The sequence below is a fragment of the Metopolophium dirhodum genome, chromosome 8 (genome assembly GCF_019925205.1).
Source record: "Metopolophium dirhodum isolate CAU chromosome 8, ASM1992520v1, whole genome shotgun sequence".
Lineage (NCBI taxonomy): Eukaryota > Metazoa > Arthropoda > Insecta > Hemiptera > Aphididae > Metopolophium > Metopolophium dirhodum.
In genome coordinates, this window is record NC_083567.1 from 33,021,465 (window position 1) to 33,041,515 (window position 20,051).

Below are 20,051 nucleotides of genomic sequence, written 5' to 3' on the forward strand. Positions count from 1 at the left end.
CATTGTCAGTTTTCAATTTTTTTAGTTTTTTTTCTATAAATATCAATAAAAAATTTTTTGTTGGGTAAAAAGCGTGAAAATTTAATGTAAGGCTCCTTAAATATCGTTCTAATAGCGGTTGAAAAATATTAAAAATACATAGGCACAATTTTTTTTTATAAGCATTTAAAGTTCAAATGTTGACAACATTAATTATCAAATTTATAATATATTAATTATTTTGTAGTTAAAAATGTATAAAATGTTTAACTTTTAAAGGATTTTAAAGGATTTAAAATTTAACAAGGTTCCACGTAAATAGGTTATATATAAATTACTTTATTCACAATAATATCATCAAATATACTTGGTAATATCATAGGCTGACTGACCGTTTTCGCTCAGAATCGTTTTTCTTATACAATGATATTATGTCATTGAATTCAAATTTAACACCATCCATAACAGTGACCCACTTGTAACCTACTGTACAGCAGAGCGACATCCACTTACCCACCCTTTTCTTTTGTTTTTCACGTTGCTTTTGAAAACTACTGGGAAATTTTTACTTTTGACCCCCCAAAGTACCAAATAGATTCACTTTCCTATCAGAAAAGTTACTGTTAAAGAAAATCCAAGCATTTTTACTGTGCTAAAAGGTTAGGTCAGATAAAAAATAAAAAAAACACACATCATTATAAAATCAATACATTTATCGCTTCGCTCAGAATCTAAAATATTATAACAAAAGTTCTATCGTTATACAATGGATCCAAAAGACAATATAGCAGGTCATATTTCAAAATTAGAAAATCTAAGTAGACAACTAAAACAATTGGGAGAACCTATCTCAAAATCAATGTTGATTACAAAAATGTTGATGACATTACCTGATAGCTATAGGCACTTCTACAGTGCATGGGACTCAATGAATAGAGCAAATAGAACGCTAGAACACTTAACTACTTGATTGATGGTGGGAGAAACACGACAAGTGCAAGGACAAGAGACCTGTGACGATGGTGCTGAAAGTAGTGCTTTGACTGCAAACAAAGGCAAGTATAATAAAAGTCAAAAATACGTGAACAAATATGATAATACAAATCCAGGAAAATGCAATCACTGTAAAAAAACAGTACCGGGAAAAAGGACTGCAGGACATTCAAAAAGGAACAAAAAGAAAATAAATCAACTTCCGGTTTGGCGCTTATTGGTGTAAAAAGAAAAATTGAAGAAATCGATAACTCAAACAAATGGTATGTGGACTCAGGTGCGAGCGACCACATGACAAATCGGAAAGAGTGGTTCGTCGATTATAAAATTTTGACATGTATTCGCCTGTACGTATTGGAGATGGTAAGCACATTATGGCAGTCGGGAAAGGTAAAATAAATATTCATACTTATGTTCACAATAAGTGGATAAAAGGCTACTTAGAAAATGTTTTATATGTACCTGATCTAAAGGTAAATTTATTTTCTTGCGGGGCATGCCTTGATAAAGGAATTACAATGGTGACAGACAGTAAAGGTTGTACATTTAAAATTAATTATCGTGTAATTGCAGTCGGTATTCGTGAGAATAAATTGTTTACAATGCTAATCAAAACAGATATTTCACAGGAAATTGGACACTGTGCTAACGTTGCAGTTAAGAAATTATCATTAGAACACTGGCACAAAATAATGTCATCAGAATGACAAACATGTTCGTGAGTATTTAAAACACAATGTAATACAATTTACAGATATACAAGGACAGTTATTCTGTGAACCATGCATCTATGGCAAACAGCATAAGGAGACGTCCACTCAGAGCGAAACAATAACTACTGAACCAGGGCAAATAATACATAGCGACGTATGTGGACCCATGGAAGAGAATTCATAAGGAGGTAAAAGCTATTTCATTATCTTTAAAGATGGTTATTCTAAATATACTTATGTTTATTTTATGAAACATAAATCTGAGGTTAAATAAAAATTTAATTGTTTTCTGAGTTTGGTAAAAACTCAAACTAAAAACGTTATTAAAATTATTAGAAGTGACTGTGGATTAGAGTATAAGAATTCCGAAGTTCAATCAATTCTAAATCATCTTGGTATAAAGCATGAAACAAGTGTACCTTATACTCCTGAACAAAATGGAAAAGCTGAACGTTCAATGAGGACTATTTGTGAGGCAGCATCAACAATGATCTATGCCAAGAATTTTCCAAAATCACTGTGGACAGAAGCAGTCAATACAGTAGTGTTCTCCTTAAATTATACTGGTAATTCAGGGAAAGTATGTAAAACTCCATACGAGTTGTGGTTTTATAAACTTCCTAAAACAGAAAAGTTCGTAGAATTTGGAATAAATGCATATAGTTTAGTTCCAAAACAACAACAAAAGAAGCGGGATGCAAAAAGCCGAAAAGGATACTTTGTTGGATATTCAGAAACTTCAAAAGGGTATCGTATTTGCTATAAAGAAAATAACGAGGTGTCACTTGGTAGAGATGTCATTTTCAAGGATGAAAGTGTTGTAAATGACCAACGTAGAATGTTCTAATAATTTAAATGATAGTAATAACATTGATGTTCTTAGCTTACACAAAAACGGCTCATTAGAACACAGCAATAAATCAGAAGGAGATGAAGTCATGGAAAATGAATTTGGATCAATAAGTGTAGATGACAATGAAAATCAAGAATATGAATAAGGAGATGGGTCAAATGTTAACGTGTACAACTTGCGAGACAGAAGTAATATTAAGAAACCAATTACGTTATGATAATTCAACCTTTTTCGTAGTCGAATCCGATCCAGTGAATTTCAAGAAAGCTGTGGAGTCACAAAGTTCAGAAAAATGAATAGAAGCCATGAACAATGAAATGGAATCTTTTGAACAAAACGGAAAAAGGTCTCTCGAAAATTTACCTAAGGACAGAATTATTGTAAATTGTGGTTGGGTGTATAAAACAAAATACAATGTTCGTGGACATGTTGATCGATACAAGGCTAGGCTAGTAGCAAAAGGGTATAGTTAAATATTCGGTATTGATTTTAATGAAACTTTTAGTCCTGTAGTAAAATTCGATTCAATTCGGTCCATATTAGCTATATCAGCAGCAGAGAAATTACAACTTCGACAATTTGATGTTCAAATAGCCTTATTATATGGAGATTTGGACGAAGAAATTTACATGAGACAACCAGAAGTGTTTAACGATGGTACTGAAATGGTGTGCAGACTTCAACGCAGTTTATATGGTCTAAAGCAGTCACCACGATGTTGGAACATAAAGTTCAAAACATTTATTTTTAACTTTAATCTATTAGAAACAAAAGCAGATCCTTGTGTTTTTGTTAATATAGAAAATAACAAAGTATTAATTGTCGCTATATTTGTTGATGATGGTCTAGTTGCAGCTACATCGAGTCAGGATGTAAACGCATTAATGGAATATTTGAGACAACATTTCAATATTACCGAAGGAGAATTGAATCAATTTTTAGGTACAGAAATTAAGCAAAAATCTGATGGATCAATTGTAATGCACCAAGGGTTGTATTGTAAAAGAATATTGGAGAAGTTCAATATGTCTGAAGCAAATCCAGTTCAAATACCAGCAGACCCTCAACATTAATTAGATGACAAGCAACAAAATACTAATACTAGTAAAGTCCCATATCGTGAAGCAGTCGGAAGCTTATTATATCTCAGTCAGATTACAAGACCAGACATAACTTTTTCAGTAAATATAGTTAGTAGATACATCGAGGATCCAAAGGAACAACACTGGACAGCGGTGAAACGAATTTTAAAATATTTAAAGGGAACTATTAATTTTGGATTGATATTTAGTTCTAGATAAAAACTATGCAGGTGACTTGGATACAAGAAGGTCAACATCGGGATCACTCTGGAAGTATAGCACAGAGTTCACGTCGTCAACAGTGTGTTAGCCTTAGCACAACTGAATCAGAGTACATAGACATTAAGTCAATCAGTACAAGAATTAACTTGGTTAAAATTGTTTTTAGGTGAATTGCTGGACCAGCCAAAAATGGTGCCAACAATGTATGGAGACAATAAAAGTGCGATTAAACTCATAAAAAAACCAAAGTTTCACAGAAGAACAAAGCACATAGATGTTCGCTACCACTATATAAGGGAAAAGTTCAATGAGGGATTGTTTACATTGGAGTATATATCCAGCAAGGAGCAGATTGCGGACATTATGACAAAGCCAACTCCACGAACGCGGTTCAATGAGCTAAAGGAGATATTAGGAGTTATACATTTTGATGTATAAGGGTATATTGATTAAGGAAAAGTGTTGGAATGATAAACAAAACCCCCTATATAATGTAGTGTATAAGTAATATATTCACACTGTAGTTCAGCAGACGCTGACTATACATTTTTATAATACTTTATGTCTTGTGTAGTGTAGCCGGGCGTACATAGTTAGTCGTTGATTTTATTACGGCTAGTAACACTATTGTACATTGTATCATTATACTTATTATTATTATTATTTTTTATTTAATTTAAGGCTCCAAATACAAAAGTTTATTAGCCTACTGGTTTACATGACTGGTGGTAACATTTAGTTATAGGAAATTTGGTTTTTTTACATTAATAATTTATAAATATAATTTAAATGTTAATAATTATAATGTGGCTTCGTTTATCCATTGTCTTATATGTTCGTTGTGAGGTCGGCCATCTTGATGAAATTTGTTATGGTTTTTTCTTGTCCTGGTCCGAGTGCGTCTTTGAGTGGTGTTTATGTTTGTTTTTGTTCTGGCGTTGTGGTAAATGGGGCATTCTAGGAGTATGTGATTTACAGTGAGTTCACAGTTGCATGTTTCACACCTGGGTTTGAGCTCCTTACGCATAAGATAGGAGTGTGTGATTCTAGTACGTACTCTGGTGACCATGGTCTCTTCATGTCGTGTAAGCTTGACTGGAGGGTCCGTACTTATTATTATATTATATATATCCGATCTTATTATTATTTACCTTTAACTTCTGTATATCTGTGTACTTCAACACTATGTATATAAGTAATTTAATGTTTGTATTTTATAAACATACAGTGTGATTTAACTAATATTATCTAATATTTTACTCGCTGTCATTAGTTGAATTCATAAATTAGAAGTTAGTACACTTCATTTCTGGACTCTTGAATTTAATAGTATAGATACTATCGAGTATGCCATGTTCATCACCTGAAAATTATCAGTTTCAGATTTATTATAATTTTTAATACATTTGTAATATCTATTATGTTCAAAAGGGTGTTACTATTGGGTATCCTCCCTAATCTCACGATTCATGTTAACCTTTTATTTGTCACTTATCAAACCTACTCATTGTACAAAAAATGTATAGATTGTAGATTAATTTCAATAAAAAAATAAATAAATATAATGTTTATGATTAACTGTAGATACAATAAAGGTTCAGAAAAAATAAACATATGGTATAAAATACTTATAAAGTTATAAATTACGATTATATTAAAATAATAGTAATCAGTTAATATGAAGTGCTTACATTGGAGAACATTTCGAGATTTACGATGGACGTTGGTGTCACTTTCATCACTCGCCTGTGAGCTGAATTCATGTTCATAGCAATAAACAATGTCTTCTTAAATTTTAAATCCATTACAGTCCAATTACTACTGTACAATCCAAAATTCATCTTACATTTCTGTCAATAAAAATTAGCAACATTTAAATCAGATATTTTTCAAACAAAACGAGTTTGTCTTTTATTTTTTGTTTGCTTACCTCAGTTTCTATGTGATTGAATACATAGCAATACAAGAAGAGTTCAAAAGTAAGTGACAAAAAACCAAAAAATACTTTTAAAACGGGTCCGGATATAATTGACCAACCTATAAGATACGCCTTGATAAAATAAAAATGAAAATTTGATTATAAAATGTGTTTATGAAATATATTTATGGTAAAAATAAAATTCTTACCAGCGCAGTGAGAAATATTAATGTTATTACAGAATACGAACCAGCGATTATTTGGAATAAGACGACAAGTTGAATAATTTTAAAAAAATCATCATACTTCCTATATATGCGGTTGAAAAATAAAAAATAGAAGTTATTAGTCATACTTTTTAGTCTTTACTTCTAATGACGAGAATAATACATTCGTCAGATGATAAAAATCACCATTGCTCTATGGCCTCTATGTGTTGTAGCAAAATATATTTCAAAGCAATATCTAAATTAGATACATATACAATTTAACGATGTCATACATATGTGATACGCTACATTTTAAGTACAAAATTTTTGATTACAGCATTTTAATTAAATTATAATTATACTCGTGTATTTAAATGATACATTATTTTGCACTCACTTTATTATATTTTGATTATCTTTTATGTGGTTGATCAGTTCATCATAACAATTAGATAAATTATTATCATCAATTTTTATGTTATGAGTACCTAGAACAGGTATCAAAAAATAATGTGAGCCAAACAAAACTTTATATGACTATAATTTGTGTAGCTGTGGCCTTTTGTGTAGCTGTTGGATTTCTGTTTTACATACATTTTAGCCTCTGACAAATAAACTTAAAAACTAGCGATAACTTTTTTTTTCATAATACTGTAAATCGTATCGAAAAAAATGAGTATATTAATATTAATTTATAACTATTTTTTAAAGACACTTTTTATATTCTAAACTACATCATATCAGTGCTTTGATAAATTGGCGATCACCTCTCACCCCATCTCAATTAATTCATCTAAAACAACTTGTAATTGTCTGCATACATTTGGCAACACATTATTCGTGACAATGAAGTTCTGCACATGATTGACACAGATTTAAAATTATTAAGCAATCAAAATATATTAGACAAGAAATATTGTATACTGAAATCATTACTTTTAATATATATTAATTAATATGAAATGTTAAGACCGCTCCAAACAGTAAAATGAACCTTATAATGTTTATTATCCATTGAGGGATAAAAAATAAATTAAAATAATTAGAAATTCATAAAAATTTTTGTTTTTATATCCAAGATTTTAAAATTTAATACCAGATTCCTTATAAGTTTTAAAATAATTAGAAATTCATAAAAATTTTTGTTTTTATATCCAAGATTTTAAAATTTAATACCAGATTCCTTATAAGTTTGTCTAAATTTATCAAGAAAAAAAAATGTCTACCTAAGTACCATATTACATTTTTATGAGTGTTTAAAATTTTTACAACATTGGGTATTCACTCAATTTCTTATGGGGCGATTTTCTTACTTGATTGTAATTCAAAAACGAATAATTGAAATTTACACCATATATTTATTTTATCATCTTTTATATTTGATAAAATATTCAAAATATTTTGACTTGATGTTCGCGGACATTATAAATTGTTGATATTTTTAGATTTTGTTCTTTAAATATCTATGCAATTGTATTCGTTGGTTCAAAAAGCTTGAAAAATGTATAAAGCTTCTCACACTTTGTTATAACATTAGGTTTTTTTAAAAGCATTTAAAGTTCAAATTTATAAATTATTTTGCAGTTAAAAATGTATTCAATTTTAAATTTGTATAGCCAAGGATTCCCCGCAAGTAGTTCATACATTAACCATAGATTTAAAAAATATATAAACATAGTTATTTTTATAGATATTTGAAGATCAAGTTTGGACGAAATTAGTAATTACATTATATTTAAACGAAGAAGAATGGTTTTAGTTTTGTGTTATATTTTAAAAATGTTATTGGGTACTTGGAACTTCTAAAGCATATTATTATAAATATAACATAATATTATTATAGTGTAGGGCCCCACTTTAAAATCTATACTTGAGATAATTAAACACATAGGTACAAATATAAAAGGATAGAGTATTAATTATAAGAACTTTACAATTTAGGTGAGTGATCAGCAGTTTATTGTAGTAGCCAGTAGCCACTCTGTTAATTTTAATTTTAATAAAACACTTATTTGAATAATCGCGTAATTCATATTATGCTATTTTTTTTTTTAATTTTTTTATTCATTTAAGTAATTTACAATCTATTTATTATGCTATTAAGAAAATAAGATTAATTATTAAAGTAGTGGATTTATGCACATTACGGCACATATTGTTAATTTTACCTCTGGTGTTAAAATAATGGGAAATATAGGTTTAATTTGATTATTTTTTACTAAGAAAGTAAATTTTGTATTAAAAATGTTTTCACTGTTAGAATATTTAATTACTTAAACAACTTATCAACATGGAAGTATCGTGTTTTATTTAAGATTATTCTTAGAATATTATTTTGCGTTATTTGTAGTTTATTAAGATGATTTTTATTTGCTACACCCCATGTAATTATGCCATAGGCGACGAAAGACTACAAGAGACCTGTCGTTGGTTGCGTAACACGAGTTCGATTCAAAAAGTTACAAATTGAGGTTGATAAATTTAAAAATGTTTAAAATTCAACTGGGTAAAAAATTATTTCTCGAAAATGGTGATGACATCAGTTTTAAAAAAATGTGTAACAAATAATATAGTTACAAGTTAAAAAGAATTTTACAACTTGAAAGTATTTTGTAAGTGGTCTTTTGTTGAGGTTAGCACGAGGGGGGGGGGGGGGAACTTCCCACACGTACATTCAGAAGAGAATTAACTTTAAACGTATTTATTTATTAAATTCAACTATAGATAACGATAAATTTAAAACCTGGGAAATTCACTTTGCAGTACCTATCGAGTTTATGTCTTATAATATTTGATCTTATAATAAAATAAATTTAGTTACAACTTTCAAATTAATAAATAACAATGGGCTAAAACTGACTTTACCAACAATTGGAAATAAAATAAATATATTATTATTATAAACTGCAGTGTACTTACAAGAATAATAAAAACAAATAATCTGCAGTCTTACGCTCTAAGTTCTAACTATACCTGATCGAATTGTTCTAGATTTTTAAATTGTTTTACATTTTTCTTGATTTTCAAACAGTATCAGCAAGCCTGTGCCAGTTAGTTATAATTTTTAATTGAGTTTAAGGTAAGTTGATGGAAAATATTCTATTTTTTTCAAATGTTATATGTAAACTTACAATTAATTTAATAGCTTAAGTTAAGTTATTATTTTTTTTAATTTATAAATAGTCAGTAATTTATTAGCTTAAGTTAAGTTATTATTATTATTTTTAATTTATAAATAGTCAGTATAATATGGTTTAAAATAATAAAAAGTAAATGTTTATACAATATAATGTATCACCAATAATAATTGTATTGTATTTATTATTTAATTATTTATATATTAATGAAACTCGGTATTGATTAAAAATAACAATAGTTATTATGTATTAAGTTTATATTAAAGAAAATCAGTCAAGTCAAAAATTTAATTAAAAAAAGTTATGTTTAAATGTTAAAATTAACTGAGTTTTTAACTGCCCAAATCCTTGATAGTTTGTATTTCTCAAAGTCAGTAATCCATCCCTAAGTACTAATAATAATACATAGTAACAATTGATCGAGTACGAACTCGTGGCGTGCGGTGACAACGATGCGAAGCAGTCACGGTGGCCAATTGTCGCACAACTAGTCGACACGGTGCGTAACTGGGCGTTGAACGTGACACACATAGTCACCACGTAACTGTCGAACAGCAACCAACTAAATGATGTAAATACACATGCCATCACCTCGACCATGTAGATGAGTGACCAAATGGGCGTCGCATTGTACACGGCTACCGACACCGGCAACCACATGTTGAAGATGGTAACCCGGTAACGGGAGACGGTGTCATCGGTATTCGTCACCTGAAGGTATTCGTCCATCGTGAACAGCGGCGTCAACACCCAGATGAAACACGTGACCCAGCTGAGCACGGTGAACGTGCGGAGAACCGTGGACAACACGGCCCGCGACCGGCGCACCATGCGCTGGTCCCGGGCGCCGCACGGCGTGAACTCATACCTGGCCACTTCCAGGCTGTCGCGCAGCCTGTCCGCGTGCGTCAACAACACATAATCCTTGGCCATGCACAGAAAGGCATGTGACAGCGTCGTGGTAGTGAACGCGAACCGCTGCAGGTCGTTGACCGCGAAGTAAAGGCCGACCAACTGAATGATCTGCACGCCGAGCGACACAAACATGAACGCCATTAACATCAACCTGCAAAATCGGTTACCGCCGTTGGTGGGATCCAGTATTTGATGTAAGCATATAGCTTTAAACAGCTTATTGTCTACAATGGTTAAGTCTCCTGATGATGCCAGTGCAGTAAACGCTGTCACCCTCGGCGTCGTCATTACTATAAGACGATAAATTTCGACAATGGTTTCTGAAAACGTATACAATACAACAATTATTTTATTCTTGTCCTGCTTGCACTGGGAGTTTAATTTTAAATGTCGATTGAAGCGTTTGAAAATAATCTTTTTCTGTCCATTGGACAGTAAATGTTTTTTCTGACCGGAGGACAGTAGAGTAGGAATTATTGCGCTACACAGCAGGTGGAAAGTAACTCAAATCAGATTAATATACCTATATGGACGTACAATGTACATCAGAGGCGTAATCGGCCCGGCTATGGGGGCTAGCTATAGCCCCCCCCCCCCCTTTGGCCATGTTTATTTTAGTCTTAATTATAGTATCAAATTAAAAAATGATTTAATAAAAACCCTATAGCCACTACTCCCCTTCCCCAATACAAAATTCCTGTAACGTAACGCAAATTACAAATTACTGTAACGCAATTGCTTTTTCAGTAACGCAGCAGTAATTTCATGAAAAGTAATTTCTATGAAGTAACGCACTAACGCGTTATTTCCCACGTTATCAAAATAATAGTTTTGAATGTATGGGATAGGTATGGGATTTCCCAGAAAAATTAAAAATCAATTATATTTATTTTTGATTCCGATAATTTATATAGTTAATAATATTACTAAACATTCCAGGAATAAATGTTATCACTTTATTAGCAAAAAGAAAAGAGTTCAGTTTAAAAATAAAATTTAATAAAAATTAATTATGATTTATGACATGAGTATATAGGTGAGATGATTATAAATTTGGATATAATACCAAAATAGGTCTATTGTCACTGGGTCTATGATTAGAAAATATAAACATAATAATTGAATCATATGAATTGAATATGGTTAAAAAAAATGATAAAAAAAAGTAACGTTATTAGTAACCCACTTCTTTATTAATGAAAAAGTAATGTAATGTGATAAAAATAATTTTAGGTAACGCAAATTTAATTTAAATAAAAATATTTGAAGTAACGAGTAACGTAATTTCATTACTTTTTTAAAGTAATTTACCCACAATATGCGGGTAAATACGTATATATGTTCGCACCGGCAACGTACAACAATAGGCTGTGGGCCCGGTCACCAAAATACTTTGTCGCGCACTCCTATTACACACCGACCTAGACCTACGGGATTGTGTGTATATAATATGACGTATTTAGCATTCAACAGAAGGTGGGCCAGGTTCACCGAGCAAATCCTGCGATTGCTAGTGTGTGGGTGGGGTGTGTATGTGAACTTATAACTAATTTACAAAGGTAACCTTTTACTCAAGTAGTGAATGGCAATTCAATATTATAAGTCGTCACTTTTTGTTGTATTTTGACGAAAAAATGTATACTATATACATCATAATAATAATAATAATAATAATAATATAGTCCTACTGGCTCAACAAATAATAATAAGCAGGTACTCACAACATGTATAAGGTGCGAAGACAGGCCAGCCGCTACATGCCTACATAAGTGTAATTTAAGAGGATGTCGGCGCACTATTGGTTTTCTCTCTCTGGCCCACGCGCAACATAGACAAAACGCATTTGCGCAGATTCGTTTTTCCTATGTTTTTAAGTAATCTTAGAGTAAAATCACCCATCACAAAAAAGATAGAGAATAATATTTTTGAGGGAATGTCATATCGATTTCTCTAAATATTGTTTCAAAACAATATAAACATAATTTAAATTTACAACATTTTTTTGTTTATTTTGAAACTCAAATACAAAGTCAGATAACAATACAATCTAAAATTGCGCAAATGCGTTTTGTCCACCTATGTTGCGCGTGGGTCAAAGAGAGAAAACAAATAGTGCGCTGACATCCTCTTAATGCACCACTAATAAATAATAATTGTTACGATAATATAACGACGGTTGGTGGTCACAACAATACAATATTCAATAATAATTATACACAAATGACAGTGGCTATACGAGCTGTGACAGATAATAATAATATAAAACACGGTGGCGACAGCCGTCGAATATATCAAAATATATTATTACAATAAAAAGAACTTGGCGATTAGCACACATAAAAAGTAAAAAAAACTTAAGCAATAACGGCAATAATTGATCGGACATTCAACCACACGGGTTTGCGATCGATAAATAATAAAATAATAATTAACAAAATTGTGTACAAATAATTTTACCGGTAGCGAATAATATTAAATATGTGTATGGTTTGGGTAGGGTGGTTGGAGGTGCGCGGAGCGGTCGGCGATACTGCCATTAATTATAATATTCTGGCGATATAAACTTACCTACCTAAGTAATAATAATATTGTCGTTCCGGGCGCAAACAGTATACGTTTTATTTATTATATCAGAATATCAAATGTACCGAAAACAGCAAGAATAGTTCATTATGAATTAGTCAGAATCATTACCATAATATCGATAAAGCCTTTTTTGGAGGTGGCGAAGGCATGATCAAAAATAGTTTGTGTGGCTCGTGCCGTAAACATCAACCACGAATCTGAAATAGCTCACAAGTCACAAACTCACAACTCACCCTTGCCATACACAGTGGCGTAGCCAGGATTATGAAATGGGCAGGCGGGGGTTTAAGCACAAATTAAACCAAGTTTTTACAGTTTTCGTGCCTATATAAATAATAGATACATTTATAAGCGGAAAAACGTCAATGAGAGGGGGAGGGGTTTGATCACCAAAAACCCCTTCCGGCTACGCTACTGGCCATACAATATACCATTCCCTCCCGGTGGATGGAAAAGTTACTGTCCAAATTAGATTAATATACAGGAACGTATAAATATTGTTCGTCAAACATATCAAATACTAGCTTGTTGGTGGATATTGTGCACCTGTGCCAAAAATGTTGCCCGCAACTGAAATGGCTCACTTACCGCCATTGTCACACAATTTATTGTTTCGATGAATATTTGAAAAAAACGACTGTAGGCAGTGGCGTGACAAACTTCATTAACTTATGAGGCACAATAATTTATATTAGTAATTATAAATACTTATATAAATAATTACGTATTTACTTAAATGGTAACTGAGAATGATTGGCTTAGTCTTAGTGTGATTATTTACTATATGTGAAATGCCCCTAGTCTCCAGTACACCCACCACCCTTTAAGCTGAGGCACGTGCCTCAAATAAAGTCCTTCGTCACGCCACTGACTGTAGGTAAACGTATAAGTTACAATTTAACAAATAAAATAATATAGACACACGTGGATCAATTTAATATAATGAAAAATGTGATAAGCCTTTTTAGGTACTTAATTTTAATTAACATTTACACATGCATTATTTGGTGAATATTAAAAATACGAGATTTGAGATTGAAATAGCAATACATAGTAAAGTAAGCAATTGTATTTTACTGTACCTATCTCTAAGAATTCAAAAAGTTCCTCAAAAATTGTTGAGATTTAAGAACATTATTTTAATTATTCTACAATTATTACGATAACTATACAACTATGCTAGTGAGCACTAACAAATGAAAAGTATTTTTGTTGAAATAAATCTACATTTCTACTAACCATTTTTTTATAATAAGGTTAGACTATTACATACTTAGTAATTATTGTACTTATTGTTGTTTCAACTTAAAACTGAATCGCATTTATATAATTTATAATGTTATCATAAATACTATAATACTTACTCTAAAACAATTATTATTGTTACATGGTATGAAGTATGAACACAATTTGTTTTATAAAATATCCATTTACAATTTGGAAATTGTATTAATAAATTGTATTTAATTTAGAACGGTAATCACTGATAATAGTTATAATTATTATGTTCATAAACAATATGATGCGAGTTCATTTATTTTCTATAAAAATTGCGAGTATTTATATTATTATGGAAGATATATGGGTAACTATTTAAATAGCTTATAATGGTTGTACATAATATAACCATATAAGTATAATAAATATATTACTTTTTTTTCTTATGATTTTTATTTGTCTTTTAAATTCTAGTCTAAATAATATTAAAATAAAAATCGTAATAGTTATAATCAATAAAATAAACGTCACAAGTCCATGTTTATGGTTATTTTTTAACTATGACCAAACAATCAAAATGACGTGTTCACGACAAGTAACTTTACACTAAAATTGCCTTTAAAAAATTAAAAACTAAAAAATATAATCATAAAACCGTTAATGTTTATAAAATCTGAAATTGAAACTTATATATAATTAAAAATCCAATTAATAAAATATATTAATTTTAAGTTGGTTGTATGACTTTTCAAAAATATTAGATTCTTACCGGATATTATCTTCAACTCAAAATTTGAGTAATCAACATTTTTAGGTTTATAATATTAACTAATATTTCTTTTTTATACTTTAAAAAAAACACTCTTCGTACCTATTAAAAGTAATTTGAAATGTAAAAATTCTACTTTGTACCTATTATGTACTTACTCCTTTTTGGACTTTTGTATTATATATTGGTTGCTATTGGTTAATCGGGCATGTTTGTTGATTTGTATTATTATTTTTTGTCAATATATATATAGGTATATATAAATTAATGTTTGTGTTTAGATTAGACCTCTGGGAAGAAAATAGATTACTTTTAAATGGGTTAAATTTGGTTTTTTTTTTATTCATCGGACTTCAGTACGGTTAGGTTACGTTAGGATTTTATATTAATTGATTATATTAAGCCACCATAGGTGGAATTAAGTAAAAACGACTAACTTGGTATTATTGTATCAGTGGCGGATACGAGGAGAGGGCGAAGGGGCTTTCGCCAACCCCCTTGGCTCTTTTTTTAACGTTATTTTTAATTATAATATTTGGCTAAGCAAAAAAAATTTTTTTGAAAATTCATTCCCCCCCCCCCTCTTTGGGTGACTTCTGGATCCTCTACTGCATTGTATTGTATTGTATTGTTGTTTATTTCTTCGAAAAGGTAATGGGCCCAACTGAATAGATTGGTTTGGGGGCCTATGACTTATGAGTTTACAATTTACAATAATATATAGGTATTATATTAATATACAAGTATTTAAATATACATCTTAATTATAAACATTCATATATATTTTTACTACATTACAATTATTTATCGTATAGGTACTAAGTAAACGTATGTTTATAAGCTTATGACTAAAGACCGGATTTATATGTTTTTACATATCGTTACTGGGTCTATGCAGTCTTATGAGAGTAAAAAATGTGGATTATTTGTTCAATTCTGAATGCATAGAAAAAAGTTTTTTTTGCATATTTGAGAATATTTTATGGGTTAGAGAATATTTAACTCATTTAGCATATTTTGGAATATTTCGTAAATTGTGAGAAAAAATTTGTATTTATTTTTAATTTTAATATTACCGTACCCAGAAAACTCTTACTAAAGTGCAATAATATTCCATTAGAATACGAAACTTTAAATACCTAATAATTAATTCACTATTAATATAAAATTGAAAAAAAAAAATTTTAAATGCATATTAAAGTAAATATAATGATGTTTATTAATTATTTTTGCATATTTTTGCTTTTTTTTGTATATTTTGCATATTTTAGCATATTTTTAAAATTTTTAAGAGAATATAATGAGAATATTTTAAGGTTTTTTCGAGAATATTAGCATCATATTTAAGGTATTTTAAGAGAATATAAATCCGGTCTTTACTTATGACTGATAATTATTAATTATGAATAATATTGTTTGCTTTATATATATTAAAATGATTTTATTGTTTTTGTACCAAGTAATAAAAACTTACATTATATTATCATGCACTTTGTTTCAGTCTAGTCTTCAACACACAACAATCTGCTTTTAATACTGGATGAGAAATGATAATGATGGATATAGAAGTAGTGTCTACTCCACCTGGGCAACAATAATTTAAGTATATACTTGGAGTTTAAATTATTATTTTGGCATGCCAAAAATGCACTGCAGTCAGAATGTTATTAGTTTTTTCGATGGTGTGTTTACTTATTTAGTGGCACCGAATTCCGTGTATTGTGTATAAGACATAAGGTATATAATATAATTATAAACGATGACTTTTGAACACATAAAATATTGTCTGAGGGACTGCAGGTTTTTATTATAGTTATGTGGCTAAAACTATCATCATAATTATTTATTATTAATTAACTATATTTAACCATAAATATTATATTATCATGTTTAGTTTGTAAATAGTACCAGGTCCTGGTGGTTTTTAGGTCGAGACTCTATCTAATTTACATACATATAATTTGGCATTCAGACGCTACTACAGTTTATTTACACTGAAATAATATTAATGTGGGTAGTCATATATATTATGCTTTTTTATATGATACCGCAGTTCACGTTTCTTAATATGGGTCGTTTGATCAATTTTAATGATCAGTAATTTCATTCAACACGCGATTGTTATTTCTTTGTTTATTATCCAATTATTACAATAAATTAAATGTCCTTTTTTAAAAAAAGCTACATTTCTACTAACCACTTTTTTTTTTTTTTTAATAATGTTATCTATCAGGAAATGACAAAATACACTTTATTATTAACACTGATAATGGAACGCAGTGAAATAATTCGTCGACATGGTACTTAGAACCATTGATTATAGAATTATTCTATAATCAATGTTAGAACCAAATAAGGAGAAGAACGGAGAACACAACGAGTGGCACAGGAAGGTATAATATAGTCCTAGTAATTATGTCCTCTGTTCATGTCAAGCCAGGAATTTTCAGGTACTTTGCCCGCCACTGACGGCGCCGACACGTCCGCCATCGCGGGTAATTAATAAATTAAACATTCCGCGCGCTCTGAAGTTTTCAAACGAAATCGGGATGTGTATGAAGTTGGCAACGTTTACGCCGAGTCGTGCTATCGTTGCCGTAGCCAACGTCAAACAGTGTGACCCCGCGTCCCGTTTCCGCCTTCCAAAAACCAACCGCCAAAACCGACGTCTGTTGTTGTTCGTTCGTAATTTCGTGTGCTACCTATTGTGCATCCGAGATTCCGAGCCCTGAGCGATTCGTTTCCGCATTTCCGTAATAATAACACACCTCGTCGACCGGTGGTACTTACGCTCTACGATAATAATAATAATAATAATATTATATTTAATATTATATTGTTCGCCGTACGCCCGTGTGCATTGTGCTCGTGTCGCGTCCGTTTTCTGCGATCTAGTGCCGTAGTAGTAAGTAGGTAGTTGTGATCCGGTGGTGGACGAGAACATCTGTTGGTGTGGCGTTTGTGTAGTAAAAAAAAAAGGCAACCCGGCACGGATTTATTATAATATTATATCCGTGCACCTACCCGTCATCATCCAGAAGACGTGCTGAACAATACATCTGTTGCCGGCGCTGTTTCTTGACGATCCATCACGGTTTCTGGTTTGTAAGCACAACACCGAGCACGTCGAGCCGGTAATAGCCGTACACGGAGTCCGCGACAATGTCTGACAAACAGATCTACTATTCGGACAAATATTACGACGACAAGTACGAATACAGGTTTGTAGAATGTGCCGATGAGCTGATGCTATAGTGTTGTTGTGTGCTCGAACGGTAAGCATTTTCCCAATGAGGTTCCTACAGAACGAGACAATTTATTTTATTTTTGAAATCGCTATTTTTATTTTCTCCTACTTGTTCCTGGATCCATAACAATTCATACATTTTAGTAAGATAAGTATGAGTAGGTACTGCCATGTCTCACAGAACCTATTTTTTACAATGACACCTAGGTATGTGTTTAAAGTAATTGACGTTCGTACTGATTGTGTGTTAAATAAAAGAATACCTAGGCATACGCTGGTTGACTGTATAGCTTTGCACTTGGGTTGTTTTATTTGTGCACCTATACTTGCTAATTTTTTTTATTTTTTTATTTTTTTATACAACTTAAACCTCTTAAAGTTGCAAGCCACCTATTTTTAAAATGAATAGGTAAATTTAAAAACCTATTTTAACCTAATTAAAATTTAAAATGTTGATATTATTTTCTATAATTCTATAACATACTTTTAGACATGTGGTGTTGCCTAAAGAGATGGCAAAAAGCATACCAAAAACACATTTACTTTCTGAAGACGAATGGAGATCAATTGGAGTACAACAGAGCAAAGGATGGGTACATTATATGATCCATGAACCCGGTAAGTTTTTGTCTATTATTAATTTTAGGCAGCTGGCTGCCGTAAAATATTATTTCCAAAGGTCCAGACTGCTAGAAATCTTATATTATTATTCTAAACAAGAATAATTTTGTGGTTCTGTAATAATGCTCTCTTAAGATTGGTTTACATTAGAGCCTGAATACGAACAAATGCTACCGAACGAACCCATGTAAACGGTCTAACTGAACACAAACGAATGCATCTGTTCGCATTCAGAAGCATTTGATATATAATTTCGATAAGTGTTCAAATTTGTCTGGTAGCATTTGCTTGCATTTATTCGTGTTTGGGCTCTAATAAAAACCCATTTACATGTGGCGTACTGATGACAATTACCTAAGACTGTATTAACCAATAAATATTTTTGAAGGGTCACATTAGAAACCTATAAATTGTATATGGGCCATAAAAATTGTTGACATTGGTAAAAACAAATGATAAATTACAACTCAAAAATGTGTAATATTATCGGTTTTTACTTTTTTTTTCATGTCTGCTCCAGATAAAATTTATCCACGGGTTGCCCTTTGGGGACCCCCAACCTAAGGTTTAAAGAATGTTGTATCCTTTCTTTAATGGTGGTCACACAATATGTATTATTGACATATCAAGTTTATTTTTATATGTCATTCCAAATATTCATGCACTATTAAACTTGAAAATACATAAAAAAAAAAAAATAATAATAACTAGCATACCTATGTTCATTATATCAAAAAAAACTTAATGATTCCCTCTACGCCACTTTTATCTTTTTAGTACATTATTGTAGCGCTATGGAAAAGTAAATAATATAAAACTATTTATTCACGGTCACCAGATGTCATGTGGTATGTTAGTAATGATCAACGTGCTGGCGGTTGTAAAAGTATAAAATTTGAGAATTACTGATGACCGCGAGCATCATATGGCAGTCAACATGTCAAATTTTAAATGTATTTTCTGTTTATTATTTCGCCCAGAAAAATATTGTCTAAAAAAAGGACCACAATATAATATTTTGTTTGTATAAGGTGTAGATATGAACTTTCATTTAGTTTTTTTTAACTTAATTTATTATTAATCAGATAGTCTTAAAATTAATATTTACTTATCTCGATGGTTAAATTTAAATTCTTAAGGTTAATTAAATTAAATATTAAACCATCATTATATTGATAAATGTTAAATATATTTTGTTTCTTACATAATATATTTTTTTAAATACCTACCTACCTTTGTAAAATAATTTTAATTTGATAATAATATTAACAATAAGTCCTTAATTAGAAAAAAAAATGTCTGTGAATGAAGCATATCGGTAATAGATTAGTGATTACCCACCCTTTTTTTAATAGAACCTTATTGTATTTACATGATTGAAATAATGAAATATTTTTTTTTATTTTTTTTTACAGAACCTCACATTTTATTATTCAAAAGACCACGAACCAACTGAACTTTACATACCTTAAAATGTTGAATAAGTTATTGAACAATGTTAAGAAGGTAGGGGGTGGCAAATTTAGTTTCTAAGTATTATAATGTTCTGTTGTATATTTAAACTAATGAAAAATGTTGATTAGTTTCAA

The 20,051-nt window shown here is 30.6% G+C and overlaps 2 protein-coding genes across 2 annotated transcripts; one reads left to right on the forward strand and one right to left on the reverse strand.

The window, feature by feature from the left end:
* Positions 1–4,301: 4,301 nt before the first annotated feature.
* On the reverse strand, positions 4,302–10,309 carry LOC132950911 (uncharacterized). Its single transcript, XM_061022528.1, has 6 exons — positions 9,538–10,309; positions 6,367–6,457; positions 5,970–6,069; positions 5,773–5,892; positions 5,534–5,692; positions 4,302–5,205 (listed from the first exon to the last, which is right to left on the reverse strand). Exons 1-6 carry the CDS (start codon positions 10,307–10,309, stop codon positions 5,146–5,148), a joined length of 1,302 nt encoding a protein of 433 aa, XP_060878511.1. The 3' UTR covers positions 4,302–5,145.
* Positions 10,310–17,273: 6,964 nt separating this feature from the next.
* On the forward strand, positions 17,274–20,018 carry LOC132950147 (cyclin-dependent kinases regulatory subunit). The gene is made up of 3 exons (XM_061021390.1): positions 17,274–17,815; positions 18,332–18,459; positions 19,878–20,018. The coding sequence occupies exons 1-3, from the start codon at positions 17,757–17,759 to the stop codon at positions 19,916–19,918; spliced, it is 228 nt and encodes a 75-aa protein (XP_060877373.1). The 5' UTR covers positions 17,274–17,756; the 3' UTR covers positions 19,919–20,018.
* The last annotated feature ends 33 nt before the right edge of the window (positions 20,019–20,051 follow it).